Source organism: Sinocyclocheilus anshuiensis, unplaced genomic scaffold, assembly GCF_001515605.1.
Source record: "Sinocyclocheilus anshuiensis isolate Anshui unplaced genomic scaffold, SAMN03320099.WGS_v1.1 scaffold527, whole genome shotgun sequence".
Classification (NCBI taxonomy): domain Eukaryota; kingdom Metazoa; phylum Chordata; class Actinopteri; order Cypriniformes; family Cyprinidae; genus Sinocyclocheilus; species Sinocyclocheilus anshuiensis.
In genome coordinates, this window is record NW_015548227.1 from 581,192 (window position 1) to 598,151 (window position 16,960).

The window sequence follows — 16,960 nt, forward strand, 5'->3', positions numbered from 1 at the left end:
AAATGATGGTTGCGGCGGTATTCACTCAAATCGCAGCATTCACGCGCGCAGCTGATGATTGAGGTCTCCATTCACAGTCAGTAAATACCGCATGTGCTGTGAGTTTAACCTGCTTATTTTATGACTCCTACGTATCCAGTTTAAGTTGCATACATTTTGATCTTACATTGGTGTTACGTTTGTAACAATATACTAATATAACTAAAATAACTATTTAAATATACAGTATTTTATTATTGTGTGTATCGAATAGTTTACAAAATCAAATGTTTGGGACACTTTTTGTCATTGAAATGGCTTGGAAAAGTGTCCCAATAAACCTGAATTCACCCTACTATTTGAAATCACGATTGCATTATGTGACGAGTGGGGGCGGGGCCGAGAGCCGTGGGAACGGAGCGAGGCCTATACATTGAGTTATTTGTGGCGGCTTGTCACAATATGAAAACTGACTGCCACAAATAGATTTTCCAAAAGGCTTATACTTTGTTGAATAAAATGAGCGCTTCACGTTTCAAAATTAAAATGCAGCGCGGGTGTTTTTATATGAATGTATGTGACTAGTGGGGGCGGGGCCGAGAGCAGTGGGAACGGAGCGAGGCCGGTGAAGTAATTGATAATGAGCGACACCTGCACCACTCACCGGTCTCGAGTCCCACGGAGGAGCTCCGGAAGGATAAAAGGAGGAGTTACGACAGTGTTGGAGGAGAGAAGTCCAGGCCTGGTCCTCTCTCCTTATTCTTCATTAATAATTATTTAGTTATTTGTCATGTCATGTTAATTGTAAAAAAAAAAAAGAATAATAATAAATATTTTTAAAGTGGTTTCAATGTAGCTAGCTACTTTTTGACAGTAACTTGTAGTGTAGCTAGCTACTTTTTCAGAAGGGTAGCTTGAATGTAGCTTAACTACTTTAATTTACGAGTAGCTTGTAGCTGGTCAAGCTACAGTTTCAGAGTAGCTTCCCCAACACTGAGTATCCAGTTATATAAGGTGGAAAGTCACTGGTATGGATACAAAAAAATTAAAGCTCCATCCTATAATTTTCTTGATGAATATCTCGTTTAACTCTTAATATCTTATTTTAAAATATTTCATGTTACAGAAGTAAAATGCATTGTGATTCACTTCAATACCCTATATGGGTCAATTATATGATGCTCCACCGTATTAAGTTATTCAAAATACACCTCTTCTATGATGAATTTCAATTTCTGAATGAAAATTTATTTTTGACATCTATACAAATATATTTGATTTGGAAAAAAACAAAAATAAAAGTAAAAAAAAAATGTCTTCATGGTGTAACTGTCCTGAGATTGTAAAAGTGTTAAAAAAAACAAACTGAAAATTGTTTTTTTTTTTAATGCAAAAAAAAAGAAGCTTAAATACAAAATACTTTGTATTTAAGAAAAACTTAAATACAAAGATTAAATTTAAAATACATTTCTACTCTTCAACATTTTTTCATTATTTCCCATTGACCCATTTACATCTCTATATCAAATATCATCTAGCTTGCATATCCTTTGTCCACTTAAAAAAAAAGCTACTTGCGGGCTCTTGTATGTATGCTCATAATGTGTTGTTTTGTCTCAGTGACAGCTAACATCAGGACAAATTCCCTGCATATACCACTTTGACACCAGTTCTGTTTCACACACGGTGAATGAAAGTGAGTCTAATTCTAAAGAATGGACCTACACGTATGCATTGGATCCTGTGTTTTTCCACCACAAATATCTACCCTTGCAGACAAAAAGAGCCGCTCTAAATGGAGCTCCAGTGCAGCTTTGTTCAAACACTACTGCAGTGTTGGTGCAGTGCAGATGATGTCATTTCCACCTGCTGCTGGCTGGCTGTCTGTCTTTCTCTCTCTCTCTTGCTCCCTCCACTCAGAATGCGGCACACGTACTCTCATGTAGGCTGGGGGGGAGGGTAAAGGGGAGGAGGGACCAAATTGCTCTACAACGGGGCTGTGACATAATCAACGCTCTACTACACCTCCAGCAGCCTGGAGACGTCCAATCAGACGCCAGCAGACCAGCCAGGCAACAGAACACTTGAGAGCTTTGTGTCAAACCTGAAACTGTTGAGGGGCATCTTTTCAAAACAGACAGACCTAACTCATGTTTATAAACGCAGTGATGGAGAATATATTTAGAGGAATGGATGAGGCGAGGTTATTTGCATTTGCTGTATTCTGGTGAATATATAAGATGAATTCAAGATAATTGGGCCACTTTTTTCAATGTCAAAAACTGGCCCAATTTATTTCCTACAGACAAATCAGCTCCTAAGACATGTCACAACAAACAAATGCATGCAAAAATCAAGCATCATCTACAGTCTTACCAGTTCCAACAGTTAATTTTAACTTTTAATATCCACTTTAAAAAGATCAAGATTCTTCAAAAAGCCTTAAATACATAACGCCATCTTTTAAAAGAATAGACAATGACATCTTGTGTTTGTGTGCATAAATCAGACTTTTCCCAAGCACCCAACAACAACCTTCAATAACACAGACCAATGACGACGCACATGCATAAACTAGCCCAAAGGTGTCCAAAAACCAAAAAACACAAACAAACAAACAAACCCACCAGTACTAGACTGTGCCAATGTGAGTTACCGTTTTTCAGGAGATGTTACATCAGCCTTGGTGCTGCTCCTTTGGCCTGGGTAGCTCTCCTGGTCAAGCGGACCTCATGCAGTTGAGCACAAGCCTTGAGTGAGAGGACTAAACTCTCTAATCGCTGGATGTTTGAGTATCTCATGGTAATATCCTAATGCAGAGAGCCCAAGCCGGTTTCTCTGTTTCATCACAGTTGCATCATGCTCTTGAGAGTGGGGGCTTCTGCACCACTTTACAGCTACAAGCGCAACAGGGGCTCAAAATCACTCACTTGTTGAAGATCTGTTGCGGTTTATTGTGCCTGAGATTGGTAATAAAGAGACTACAGGCTTTACAGTCATCAGAAATTAAACAAGCATTTGACAATGCATACATATGGCAAGGAATGATTATTGCACATTAGACTGCACTTGTTGACAGTGTTGCTTTGCATATTAGGTAAAGGTGCAAAATTGCGCAGAATGCACAGTGCAATTTTCCATCTTGCAGGTCGGTTTGAAGAACTGATGTGGAAGAAACCATATTGCAATCTGGTTGAGAAACTGTACAGCAACACAAAACATCTTTAAAATCTTTAAAGTGCACAAATCTGGTTGTGACACCTGTCTGCATCATTTGATTCCTTGCCACAGCTGCCACCTCTCTTCATTAAATTTTCAATTACTGTCTGCAGATTAATGACAATTATATACTATTGAATAATAAAGAAATCCATTTTAAATATCTATGTCAGAAATAATCAATATACAAAGTCTAATGCAATAATGTGCAGTGGAAATATGATGTTTCCAGTGTTTATGACTGGTTTGATTATTTATTGAATCCTGGATGATTGCAACATAATTTCCCCCCTGAGCATATCCAATATTTGCTACATCTGAGCTCAGAGAGCATATTGACTCTTTCATTTTTATTTTTAGGGTTTAAAGAGCTCATGCTCTGCTGGGCATTTCCACAGGATTTGCTTTAAATCTGTAACAGACTAATATCCTGTTCCAGCCTATCATTATAAATGCATCGAACAGAAATGGAAAAAACTAAATCACACAAATGTCCCTTTCGACAGGATTTAGCTGATAACGTGCAATGATTTTGTCTTAAGGGGATTTAGCTCAGCATGGACTCAAAGCTGGGATAACAGCTCCTAATGCTGTGGACATTGGTAGATCTGGTAGATCATGACCCTGAAACAGGTGCTAGTTTTGGATAGAATTGGACAGAGGCGACGCTGCTATGATAATAATTCCATTATTGCTCTCCCAGCACTGATTATTTATTAACTTTCCTTGTCTAACTGGAAATATGCCTTCTGCTTAAAAACAATTCAACAAACCATGTTATATTAGCAATACAAACTCACATTCATGATCTCTGATTGAGATTTATCAGAGCTATACTGCCTCAGACCAGAACTTTGACTCAAACAGACAAACAAGCACAAAGACTTTGACCGCTGGAAACAAAAGCACTCGTTTATGTTGTTTTTCATTCTTTATTTTTGACTTTCTTGAGATATTTATGCAATGTTTGCAAGTAATGGACAACAATAGGCTTCAAAGAATTTTATTTAAAACACTGCAAATACTGTGATCAGTATATCCACAAAAACTTTGACTGTTTTGCACAATTTAAAAGATATTACCGTCAATGAAACTGACTGAAAAATTGGAAAAATGTTACAGGGGGGAGCATCCGTTTTGAATAACCATAAAAAACAAAACAAAACATAAAATAAAAACAGAATCTCTACAGGGAGTTGAGTACTGTAATTACACATGAAGCTAAAACAAGTGCAACACGGTCCGATCCTTGCTCAGATGATCTAATTTAGTTCAGTCTGCATGGAGAGTAGACTTACAAACAAACACTTTCATCTCAATCGAGAGCAAAAACAGCACGGACGAGACACATCTGTGTGGGCGCTCCATTAGCGGACTCAAGCCCTGACCGCAATTCCTAGAATTCCACAGGAAATCTCATCAAAGCAGAACAAGGAACTTTGAACTTCAGATTTAGGGTTGATTATGGTGACCTAGTTACAAGTTTCCTTGTAAGGGCATGTAGGCAGGCCAGCAAAACAAGAATACAGAAATTTCTCAGTTTGGGTTGAAATCCTTTTGACTTTTGCAGTGTGATTTCAGTAAGATGTGCCAAGATTTGCAGATTGTAATTTGACACACACAGATTAGAAACTAAAACAAGTGTTGTTCATAATAATGAAAAGACAGAATGAAAAGGGAAATGGCAAATGTAGCCATAAGTTGTCAACAGGTTGGTAAAACAATTCTAATACATCTGCCAGCAAAACAACACTGTATCTCACTATTACACTGTATAGTTTTAGAAAAAGGGTCAACTTCATGGCACAGTATATTCGTCCTCTCCCTCTGGAGAGCTTAACAGAAGAAGGGCAACAGTCTGATCCTCTCAGCATCACTGTCGCTGTCCACTGCATGTGGTGCTGAAGACAGACGGACTACACCTGACTGACTCATTGTAACTACATGCTTTACATAAGAGATCTGGAGATCTCTGAGAACACAGGTTGGTAAAAGTTTACAAGCCTTTATGTACAATCTGACCTGGTTGTAAAACCCGCACAACATCATAATTCAACAACCATTCATTCCAAGAAACTTCCACGCTGCACCTCAGAGTCTATAGTGAATATTTTCCAAACTTCACTCACGAGCTCTCTAAAACACAATGACATATCTTTCCAGAAGAAAAAAATACTCTCACTGCTGTTGGGAAACATCACAAACAAGGAAAAGAATAGAGCAGGACACACAACAAAGACACTGACACCTGGAGCACAACTACAACCTATATTCATCTTTAAATAGCCTGTGCATGTGGATCAAGTTCATGACAGTGTGAAAAAAATCTCGCATACTAACCCGAATTATCCAGCGTGCTGTCTGTCACTCACACATGTTCTCCATCCAGCGTCAAACTAACCGCAGGAGCCGCTTGGCAACGGAGCCAACAACAATAGAACAAAGTGTAAGTGCGGAGTGTGTAGGGAGAGAGATAAAGACCCCTCGTCCCCCTCCTCTACACCTCCTCCTGTTTCCTCCCCATCCCTGCTGCCGATGCTTTATCTTCTCCGCTCGCTCATGGAGACGCGGGGCTTCATCCGCCGCAGGTACGCGCTTTACGCACCGCTTTACGCGCAGTCGTTCGCCACCGGCTGGCTCTCCAAACACTCGCAGGCATCACAGCCCTGCTTTTACAACTGAAAACACTCGATTAGATAGAAAAAAAATCGACGTTGTTGTCGTATCTGTTATATTGCGAACGCTCTACGCGCACCAGCCACATCTCTCGGAACCACATCGGTTTATGTGCGTTTTTAAAACGTTCTTCTGTTTTATAGCGATTTACGACAGCACCTGGACCCGAAGCATTTCGCTTTTGATGTTTTTGACGCGCTTTTGACTAAAACCGCGCGTTTTGGCGCCTCTCGGAACCGCGATCGGTTTTTGCGTATTTTGTTTATGTGCGTTTTTAAAACGTTCTTCTGTTTTATAGCGATTTACGACAGCATCTGGACCCGAAGCATTTCGCTTTTGATGTTTTTGACGCGCTTTTGACTAAAACCGCGCGTTTTGGCGCGAATCTGAAGTCGTGTGTTGGTTGGATATGGACGTGTTTTTCTTTTGGGAGTGGCAGCGAAACACAATGGAGCCGCTGTGATCACTCATATAACCGCTTGGAACAATGTGATGGTCGCTCACACGAGTGTTTTGCAACAAATCTGTGTCAACAAGAGGCAGGTTTATTGCTCCTGCCCCTCTCAGCCTCTGTCCTGTGGTTCAGTACCTGCAATGCTGCAGATAAACTGTTTTTCTCCTCTCTGCATTATGACAAATCAGGCCAGGCGGTGTGTCGTTCAGCGCCACGCACATAACGCGCTGGATGCACGCAGACAGCATGCTGGGAGAACTGAAGCTCGATTAGACGAATGAGATCTTATCTCACAAACTCTGATCACTCTTTTTCAGCGTTTGTAACTGTAACATACTTAACATCGGGATGGCCTCAAATACAACTTGCAAAACATATATTTTGCATTATATATATATATATATATATATATGTGTGTGTGTGTGTGTGTGTGTGTTTACTCAATTTTACACTGAGTAAAATTTTTTGAGTGAATTTGAGTTTGTTTATCTCCTTGCTTCAGTTTAAATGTACACAAAATATAAAGCAATCCTGAGATGTAGTAAAGACACTATAAAAAAAATTAAAAAAATTATTGTTACTAAATATGAGCTGGATACTTCTTTGTGAGATTCACCCTCACAAAGAAAATCAACAACAAAGCATGATTTTACCACAGAACTAGTCCACATAGTCCTTATAACCTGTCCTTATAACCTGCAATTCTATTGTACAGTATATTCGATATATTCCATACACCATGCGTGCAAGAACAGACAAGTCTTTTATCAGTCTTTTAAATGTAACCAAACCTGGTTACACAGGTTACAAGGATTCTCCACTGGATGGAATTCATATTTGAAACATCTGGCAAAGTCTTCCAGCCCAGTTTGACCAACTTATTCAGGCCAAAAAAAAAAGAAAAAGAAAAAAAAACCAGTCTCCGTGAGTTGTTTTTATTTTACTTTTAGACTAGACAAACACTACCTGGCCACTTTGTTTAAAATGCATACAAAACCAAGTTTAACAGCAACCAAGTCTGACCTGCCAGCCATTTAATTCTTTAGAAACAACGCTTGAAGAAGTGTCTGCCATCAGCCATTCAGACAAACAACATTTGGCAATACACAAATGAAAAGTTTAGTAATCAAAATGCATGAAAAAAACCACACATGAATTCAGATTAAACTTCCAAAGTTTTTTTACAGTGCAAAAAGATGACAACCAAAAACAGAACTGTGTAACAGCTGTATATGATGTAACACAAGATAAATCTCAAACATACCGTCCAGTGAGAGCCAGTCGTGTTGAGAGGAGGGCAAGGCAGGCAGGGCACGGGCTTTATACTCAAACACCACTGAATTGGAGATGATTTGACTGCTGGCTGCCACTTGCAGGGTCACCAGGCCTGTGTCATGAGCTTTGAAAAGAAATGAGACATGAATTAAGAATTTTATGTCTGCAAAGAAACAGCTTACAGTTTGAAGTCCACACTTTAACAAACCATTTACAACTTTAAGAGTGATGGCTCAGAATATTTTTGTTTTTATCTATTTATTTAGTTACGTAACAGTGGAATTTTAATGAGTTCTCTATGACAGCTGTTAAAGAACAGTCCTTTGTTTGTTCACAAAGACCACATGATATATTCATGGACTACAGTATAGAGACTTAACAAATAAAGTATATTTGTTAATTGTTTTTCAGCATGGAAAAGACTCTAAAAGAAGATGTTAGTTTGTGACTGTGCTAAAATACCTGGGCAGTAACAACGTAGCACCCCGGGCTGGATGAGGGAGGCTGGAACTGTTATCTGATCAAACAGACAGGTATATTCACTGCTGGCCTCCTGCCATGGACCGGTGATCAGCACCTTCACACCACCCTGAGAAACATATACCAACATTATATATAAATGAGCATAGTTTCCTTTTTATGTAAACTGTTAAAACTTGCAAAGTTGACATCACCCCAAAATTGGTTGGTTACATTTACTGTGTTTTCACTGTCAGATTTTACAATATTCTCTTTTAATATGACATGTCTTTTTGGTCTAAATTTGCAATTATTTTAAATGTCAGTACACTACAAGAAACACTGAATTAAAGCCCATCTCTGATGATATATTTTTCCAACAAGGAAAATGTCACAGAGAAAAAAAAAAACGGGTTGTGAGAGCTGAAGGGTTGTTGTGGTGAGGTCTAATATCCCTCTGTCTATATTTGTCCGACTGCTTCCTTGCCAATGGGCATGTTAATGACAGGCTGAGCATGTGTCTCATGTGGCCCAGGGGCTTCAGGGACAAATACATACATCACTTGTTGTAGAGAAGACCTTGAGTTTGGATTCAGACCTCACAGGACTCAAATCTATTCCTGCATTAAACAGCTTGAGGCCAATTCCCATGTTTTCACTCCACAGGTTTCCACAGAATTAGAAAACAATCATTCACAAATTCCTTCATGTACCCTGCCCTTTATTTACTTAAAGGGACAATTCACCCAAAAATGAAAAATCTGCCATCATTTACTAACCCTCAAGTTGGCCCAAACCTGCATGAGTATCTTTTTCAAACAGTTGATGGTAGCCATTGACCTCTATATTATTTTTTCTATACTACAGTATGTCAATGGCTACCATCAACTGTTCGATTAACAGCATTCTTCAAAATATCTTCTTTTGTGTTCAACAGAAGAAAGAAACTCGTACAGGTTCGGAACAACTTGAGGGTGAGTAAATGATAACAGAATTAAAATTTTTGAGTAAACTACCCCTTTAATATTATCTGCTTTTACTATGTTTAAATTCATTCCACAAAATTCTGCAGATTTTATTCCTGCAGATTCTATTTGGACCTACACATTTGCTTTTCATCTCTGCTGCCCCCTGGTGGCTATCCTAGCACACATCTACGTATAGCAGTTGAAATGTTTTTTTTTTTTTAAGCTCTGCAGACGTGTCAGGAACTCACCTCAGGATAAGACCACTCTGGAGAATAGTCCGTCACCACAAACAGCCTTCCGGTAGCCTGTAACATTCCCATGTTTCCGTGCGCCACAGCTGCTGACACGGCTTCGGCCACCTGCATGTATGCCAGTTGTCCTGCCTCGCCTGCCACCGCCCCAGCTTGCGTAGACTGTGGGCTGCAACAGGGCTGCAGGCAGAGGTCTGCAGAATTGTACCCCCTTGCCCCATGAGCACCTTCGTCTGCACCTTGTTGCGCAGCAGCTCCAGAGGGGACCTGCCCCTCTGTTCCCGAATGGGTCATTAGCTGATGGTTGTAGAGAGCATTGCTGCCCCCCACTACTGCCGTACCGCTTCCCCCCTCCACTGAAATGAAGTCATTGATGAGATCTGAGAACTGATTCCCGAAGGAAACGTCAAAATGGTCCAGGTTGATCTCCATGGAGCCTCCTCCATTGGTTCCACTACTGCCCAGGCTCTGGTGGGTGCCTACGGTGCTAAAAAGCCCCTGCACCAAACCGGCTCCTTGCAGGAGCGGCTGGAGCTGTTGATGGGGGCTGTTTGTGGTTGCATTTCCTTCGGTGTCATTGCACAGCGTTCCACCTTCTGCCCTTGCGCTCGTTCCTCCAGATCCTGGCCCGACTCCACCACCTTCCATTGGTTGCTGGAGGTAGTGCTCTGCGCCACCTACACCCTCAGTTTCTCCTCCTTCACTAGGCTGCAAGTGGTCCCCTGGTTTCATAAGACCATTCGAGTCGTTCTCTTGAACACCTCCTTCTCCTTGTCCTGCTCCTATTGGCTGTTCCAAACCACCCACTTCTTCATGCTCCTGACCTGCTGTTGGAAAGCGGTTCTGGTACTGCAGAAGCTGGAGCGACCCAGCCTGTCCATTCCGTTCGGTGGGAGAGCCGCCGTTGCAGTTAGAGGCAGTGTGCTGGCTGGGGTGGGTATGGTGATGGTGGTGGAGATGCCCATTAGTTCCTGTTGAGTCTGTCTTGACGACAGACAGGCCCATGTAGGCATTGGAGTCGTGAGAGTTCTGGGTCGAACTGGAGTTGTTCTGGTGGGTCTGGGTTTGGGACTGTGGAGAACCTTGCAGGAAGAAGCTGGGGGAGTGACTCTGGTGGGCCAGGTGAGAGCCGGAGATAGATTGGCCATAGCCCGCTGCTGACATAACACTGGATGGATAGTCTTGCTTGGCATCAATTGCACTGAAATCCATTTGATCAAGGGTAGTGCTGGGACTGAGTCCACCTCCAGACGGCAGCAGTGAACCAGTGGGAGTCAGAGCCAGGGAGTTTTGGGCAGAACCGCCGTTTGAGGAACCAGAGATACCAACGGCACCTCTCACCACCTCTCCAACCTGATAGCCAGCCTCTGTAGCCAACTGTTGTTCAAATGACATGTCCTCTGTTTTGATGTTCTTCACCAGAGAGGCGTTGAAGCCATAACTGTTGTCGTTGAGTGGTGGGGAACACCGCAGCCCTCTGTTACTGCAGCTGCTCCTGTTGCTCTCCTCAGTTTTCAGCCCATTTCCACCATAGGTCTGACCTTGCTTGGGGTTGTTGAGGAAGCAATCGGGGTCAAAATTCATATCGGTCTCAGGCAGCTTGATACTTCCAGATTCCAGGTTACTAGACAGCACCAGTTCTTCAGACACGCTGGCTGTAGACAGCATAGAAAGTCCGTCCGTGGATCCTGCGTCTGCTAAACCCACTCCAACCGCTCCAGCAAAGGCAAATTTGTGACTGTCGGCTGTCACTGCTAAGACCAGACTGCTTGAGGCTGTGTCAGGACCCAAGAGGTGAGTGTTGGGGTCTACAGTGGGGGACATGCTATAGACAGGGTCTCCAGAGACCTCTGACATGAATACAGTAGCGGACTGACATAGGCTGCTCATTACTGAGGCTACGTGGCCCATTCCTGTCACCACGGGACTGTCGGCTATATCAGGGTCAGAGTTTAGCCCACTGCTAATGGAGACGGGTGAGCTCTGGGTGGTATCTGGCACTTCCACCTGGTTGGATGAGGACACCTCCATGCTGTTCTGGTGGAGGAGCGCTGGCTTGTGCACCTTGCCGTTCCTTTTCTCTCGGCTGCCCGTTCCACCGGCACTGTCGCCCCCTGCCCTGCCATTTTTGCCCCTGCCGTGGCTGTGCTCCGTCTTTCCCTCTGACACGTCGTTGTTTTGAACCTCGGAGTGGGTGCTACTGTAGGCGCCTCCGGTACGTGGGTCCACTTTCGGGGAGATGATACGGTGTTTGGCACTGTTGCATTTGTGATGCAGGCTGCTCCCAGCACCTACAGAGACAGAGTAGACACATTTTAAGTTACGTTATAATATAAATGTAACCTAAAAATAGCTCAACACATAAAGCTAAGCTATGCATTTTATTGGTTTATGATCTATGAAAAGAGTTGTCCCTCTGTTTACCAGAGAAATGTACTAATGTATATTTCTAAGGAAGTGTTATTTAAAATACATAATAAATAAGTGCAAATAAAAATCCCATAATTAAAATAGAACAAGATTAATACATAATAGATATTTAAAAAATATAAATAAAAGGGAAATAATTAAAATTACATTCAAATAAAATATAATGTTGGAGATTGTGAGTGAAGTGACTTCATATCATTTTCTCTTTTAAACTGTCTGATCATATTTGTGATATGTGGTGGAGAATATTTATTTTCACTTGAATCAACACCGTCATCTGTCAGTATGATTTTAGAGAAAATGAATGCATTGGTTTCATAATCTGTTTTGTTCACCGTAAATGCATTAATCAATGTCTGACAGTAATTTGTGGTGGAGAAAGGTTTGTACTCAGCTTTATCCTTTTTACTTGACTCAGTAGTACCATCTACTGGCCATAATTTATACTGAACCTGATGGAAAGGGCTCTCAGTAGTCCTGAATGTCCACATACAAATAATATACGGTCAGATTTATATTTTTACAAAAATCTCATTTATACTACCTTACAGTGAAATCACTGTTAGATAAGTTGATTAATGGCTCTCAATAAATGGACCCACATGCATCCTTATAGAAGGAGAATTAATTAGTAGTCATACAATAAGAATATAGTGTTATAAAATGAACGTGGACAGAAGCTGTGATCATTTGGTATTGGAAGAGTTTTAGTTCATCTTGAAATCTCTGACTTTGCTGCAATATTTAATATTGTTGAGACACTTTTTTGTTCTTTTCACTGTGAGAAACAATTGAGCTATAATACAGAGATATCATTTCAGGCCCGTTCCCTTACCCAGGTTTCCCGTGCAGAGGCAGTTGTGAGTCCGGGGAGGTGGTTTGGTCTGGTGGCTGTCCAGAATTTGCTGCACGAGCTGCTCTGCTGAGAAGCCAGTGCTGCTATTCCCGTTGCTGCAAGTCCACTTGATGCCATGAACTGCCGGGAGAGAGGAGGAGACACAGACGTCAGCCAGACAGCCACACAGACCAGCACCTCGCCAGCACCCCCCTACTGACACTGCAGGGGAGAGACAGCCAAACTGCCCCAACACTGTCTACACGCTGTCACTCATCATTGGCTGAATTCATGCCTTTTCCTACAGAAATGTTCCGGGTTGAAGCATCTGTGACATGCTTTGGATTACCTCTGATATAATTTTGTTAAACGACAACATTTTCAACTAAAATCAGAAAACTTTCTATGCGTTTTGGCCGTTCATTCACACGACAACAGCATTTTGGGTTTCAACGGGTTTCAAAGTGCAAGGTTTTGAAAACAATACTGTTATTGTCTCTGCAAAAAACTTGGGAAAACAGTGATGTCACGCACATACGTATTACGTGTTCACGTAATATTTCTTTACCAAGTGACATCGCCAACTACTGGCCTGGCATGTATAATATAGCGTTTTTAGTCGTTTTCGCGGATCCGTGTGAACGGGGATTGTTTTGACAATATTGTTACATGTATGCGAAAAACGCAAAGGAAAAAATGCCTGTTTTTAACATTGTTGTCGTGTAAACGTACCCTCAGTTTGTAAAAACAAAGTTGTGTTTGCAGTAATGCACTTGCTTTGGAAGTCTACGGTTTAAAGGTTTAAAAGCAGAATGTTTAAAGCGCTAAAATATTTTGTTCAGTACAAACATAATTTTATTGAGCTGTCTAAATAATGAAATTCTGTTAATGTGAAACTTGGAAACTTGCACAAAAGTTACTAAGTTTACCTGCTATACCTGGTGATGGCAGGACGTTTGCATAACAATATTTTGGAAATATTAAATATAACCTGGCCCAAATGTAATCTACTGACTAGTTTGCATTTTCGAGCTTATCTGTAGGATTTAAACATGGTAAAATGCATTAAATGGAATATTAATGCATTAAAAAGTAAACCAAAATGCAAATTAATTATTAAATAAATGAATATTCATATACTTGAGGATGTGTGTAACTTAAATTCTGTGAAAATCTTAACTACAGAGTTCTGTCAGTGCAGACTTCACATAAGCCTGCAATAAACTTTGCACAGACAGGATTATTAATACATAGTTATTAAGTACACTAGTCCATGTTCATGCATATAATGTATATTAAGCATTTATGCAGTGCCTTAGCCCACAGACTTTCACTGTAAGTGTATTACTGTACACAAGCTCTTAAAATGATGTTCTGTGGTAAACGACTAAATGTCACAGATGCTGCTCAAACTTGCATTCAACTCGGAACATTCCCAAAGTGCCACAAAAATGCTCTACTTCCTTTTTACTTATGAGTCGTAACTCAGGTAACTGTGGATAAACAGGTGCTGTTTTACTACAACTGCCCCAAAACAATGTAGCTGTGTAGTTTCATAAAGCAAAACAATGCAACACTGACATCTGCTGGACATTTTGAGATACTACAACTAATAATGCACACCACAAGCCTGAACCAGTCAAATACCTTTTTTTACTCTCTCTTTGCTGTTTCATGTGCAGGATGTTTTAGTAATGAGGCTCTGGGTGCAGGTTTAAGGAGATGAAAGCATCACACATCTATATGATAGAAAACACAGCATGGAGCTGTGCACTCCATCTACTCCATCATAAGGGGAAGTCGTGGCCTAATGGTTAGAGAGTCGGACTCATAACCCAAAGGTTGCGAGTTCGAGTCTCCGGTCCGGCAGGGATTATATGTGGGGGGAGTGAATGTACAGCGCTCTCTCCCACCTTCAATACCACGACTGAGGAGCCCTTGAGCAAGGCACTGAACCCCCAACTGCTCCCCGGGCGCCGCAGCATAAATGGCTGCCCAAATTTTTTTTTGCATTGACTTTTTCATGAAAATTAAATACATTTTGCCCTCAGATTTTCATTCTTTAATTATAAATAAATAAATGATATTATTTAAATTGTTGTACTGAATTTATCAATGGAATTATTTTTTGTGTACTTTATTAAAGTAATGAGAATCGAATGAAAATCATTGAGAATCAGTGTTATTTTAGTATATTTGTATTTTCATATTTTTGTATTCTCGGTTTTGGTTTTAATTTTTTGTTTTGTGTTTTTGTCATTTTTATTAATGATGATGATATTATTTTCATTTTTAAATATGTATATAGAGTTTACATTCATTTTTATTTCACTTTTAGTTTCAGTTTCAGTTATTTTAGTAGATCAAGTTAAACTAAATGTAAAGGAGAAATGTTGCTTTGGTATCCGAAATAAAATAAATTCATTTGATTTTATTTCTGTTATAGCTTATTTTGCTTCAAAACACAATTTTGAATGGTTTTAGTTTTAATAATTATAATACAATTATAATAACCTAATTGAGAATAATTTGAATTACACCCAAAAGCTAAATATTCTGAACATTAAATGTAGGGGAAATGTGTTTAATTTACATAAGAATAAAATAAGTTACATTTTCTTCATGCTGTATATCAATGGTGTTGCTATTCTTTTGCTGACTTTTTAAGAAATTTTTACCTGAATTACACACATCTAACCAGAGTGCCCCAGCACATATCTGGGCCACATCAGGGCCATTTTATCTGAACGGCCTGTGCCATGACTGGTGAGAGCTCGGTGGCCACCTCGGAAACTTGAGTTCCAGCTCAGATTCCCTGCGATCTGCTCCTGTCACCAGAAGGTGGCAGTCCTGCACCGTCACTGAGTTTCACTGGCGGAAGGTCATTCAAAGAGATGATGATGATGATGATGATGATGATGTAAGAAGCGTTCTCCTGCCCTTTCAGTACCATATCACTACCATATCATCAAGTTAATGACTCATTGATGTGTGTTCAGATTTAAAAGTCACTCTAATATTACAAGAAAATAACTGCTGTGAATGTACAGAGAGTGTCGATGTGTGAACATTGAGGACACTGTCAGCACTTGAGAGCATAATTTTTCATCTTTCAGTCCAGAAATAAACATCACAGTCATCTGACACAATCCAATTAGAGACACTCAGAGAAGAACTTCATGATTTTAGTCAATACAAATCAGTGAGAGAGCTGCATTACACAGCTGCTTACATATATATCATGCACAACACACACACACACACACACACACACACACACACACACACGTGTGTGTGTGTGTGGGTGTGTGTGTGTGTTAAGAAATTTTTACCTGAATTACACACATCTAACCAGAGTGCCCCAGCACATATCTGGGCCACATCAGGGCCATTTTATCTGAACGGCCTGTGCCATGACTGGTGAGAGCTCGGTGGCCACCTCGGAAACTTGAGTTCCAGCTCAGATTCCCTGCGATCTGCTCCTGTCACCAGAAGGTGGCAGTCCTGCACCGTCACTGAGTTTCACTGGCGGAAGGTCATTCAAAGAGATGATGATGATGATGATGATGATGTAAGAAGCGTTCTCCTGCCCTTTCAGTACCATATCACTACCATATCATCAAGTTAATGACTCATTGATGTGTGTTCAGATTTAAAAGTCACTCTAATATTACAAGAAAATAACTGCTGTGAATGTACAGAGAGTGTCGATGTGTGAACATTGAGGACACTGTCAGCTGGTTTTGTACAGTTAAAAGCACAGGAGACTAGAGAATGGGGATATCTTTTTTCACTGACACGCACCTGTAGTACAAATGCACCCCTTTGAGATTTTTTTTGACACTTTAAAATGTCTGAATGTCACTACATTAGATACAAAATATGAAAGCAAATCTAATGCAATGACATATTTTAAGTGTGATTTAAGTGTCCAAATACTTTTTGAGACCACTGTAGATACAGATGAATCTTTCTTGAAATAACCATGAATATATAGCTATTAAATAAATAAACACATAAACAGTATTATTAAAAAAAAAAAAAATCAACCTAAACAATGTAATTTGTGAATAGAATATTTATTTCGTTATTTTTAAAATATATTTATTTATTTTCGATTTAATAGAAAATTATATAAATTTGTATAAAAGAATTGAAAAAAGAGCACATGAGATAATATTTAGATTCATTAATTATAATTATAATATAAAGTAATAATTATAATTATAAAAAATACTAATTATAATTAAAATATACAATCTAATAAAACATCCAATCAAGCTATAATTTTGTGAAAGTGTAAAAATAGTATTTAATTGTGCATATTTAGATTAAACAAAATGCATAATCTGAGACAATCATAAATTAAATCATGGAATGAACGTTTAAAATGTCATTTTTCCCACAGAATTAA

General features: G+C 40.0%; 1 protein-coding gene across 6 annotated transcripts in view; it reads right to left on the reverse strand.

Moving 5' to 3' along the window:
* Positions 1 to 16,960, reverse strand: part of LOC107654440 (calmodulin-binding transcription activator 1-like) — a 313,692-nt gene that overhangs the window by 13,057 nt on the left and 283,675 nt on the right. For 5 of the 6 annotated variants that reach the window (XM_016441501.1, XM_016441500.1, XM_016441498.1 and 2 more), the window contains exons 7-10: positions 12,547 to 12,687; positions 9,279 to 11,572; positions 8,066 to 8,192; positions 7,593 to 7,727 (exon numbers count right to left, since the gene is read on the reverse strand). In XM_016441501.1, coding sequence (XP_016296987.1) covers positions 7,593 to 7,727; positions 8,066 to 8,192; positions 9,279 to 11,572; positions 12,547 to 12,687 — 2,697 coding nt within the window. The remainder of the gene's footprint in view (positions 1 to 7,592; positions 7,728 to 8,065; positions 8,193 to 9,278; positions 11,573 to 12,546; positions 12,688 to 16,960) is intronic. The other variant, XM_016441502.1, reaches the window with a different exon arrangement.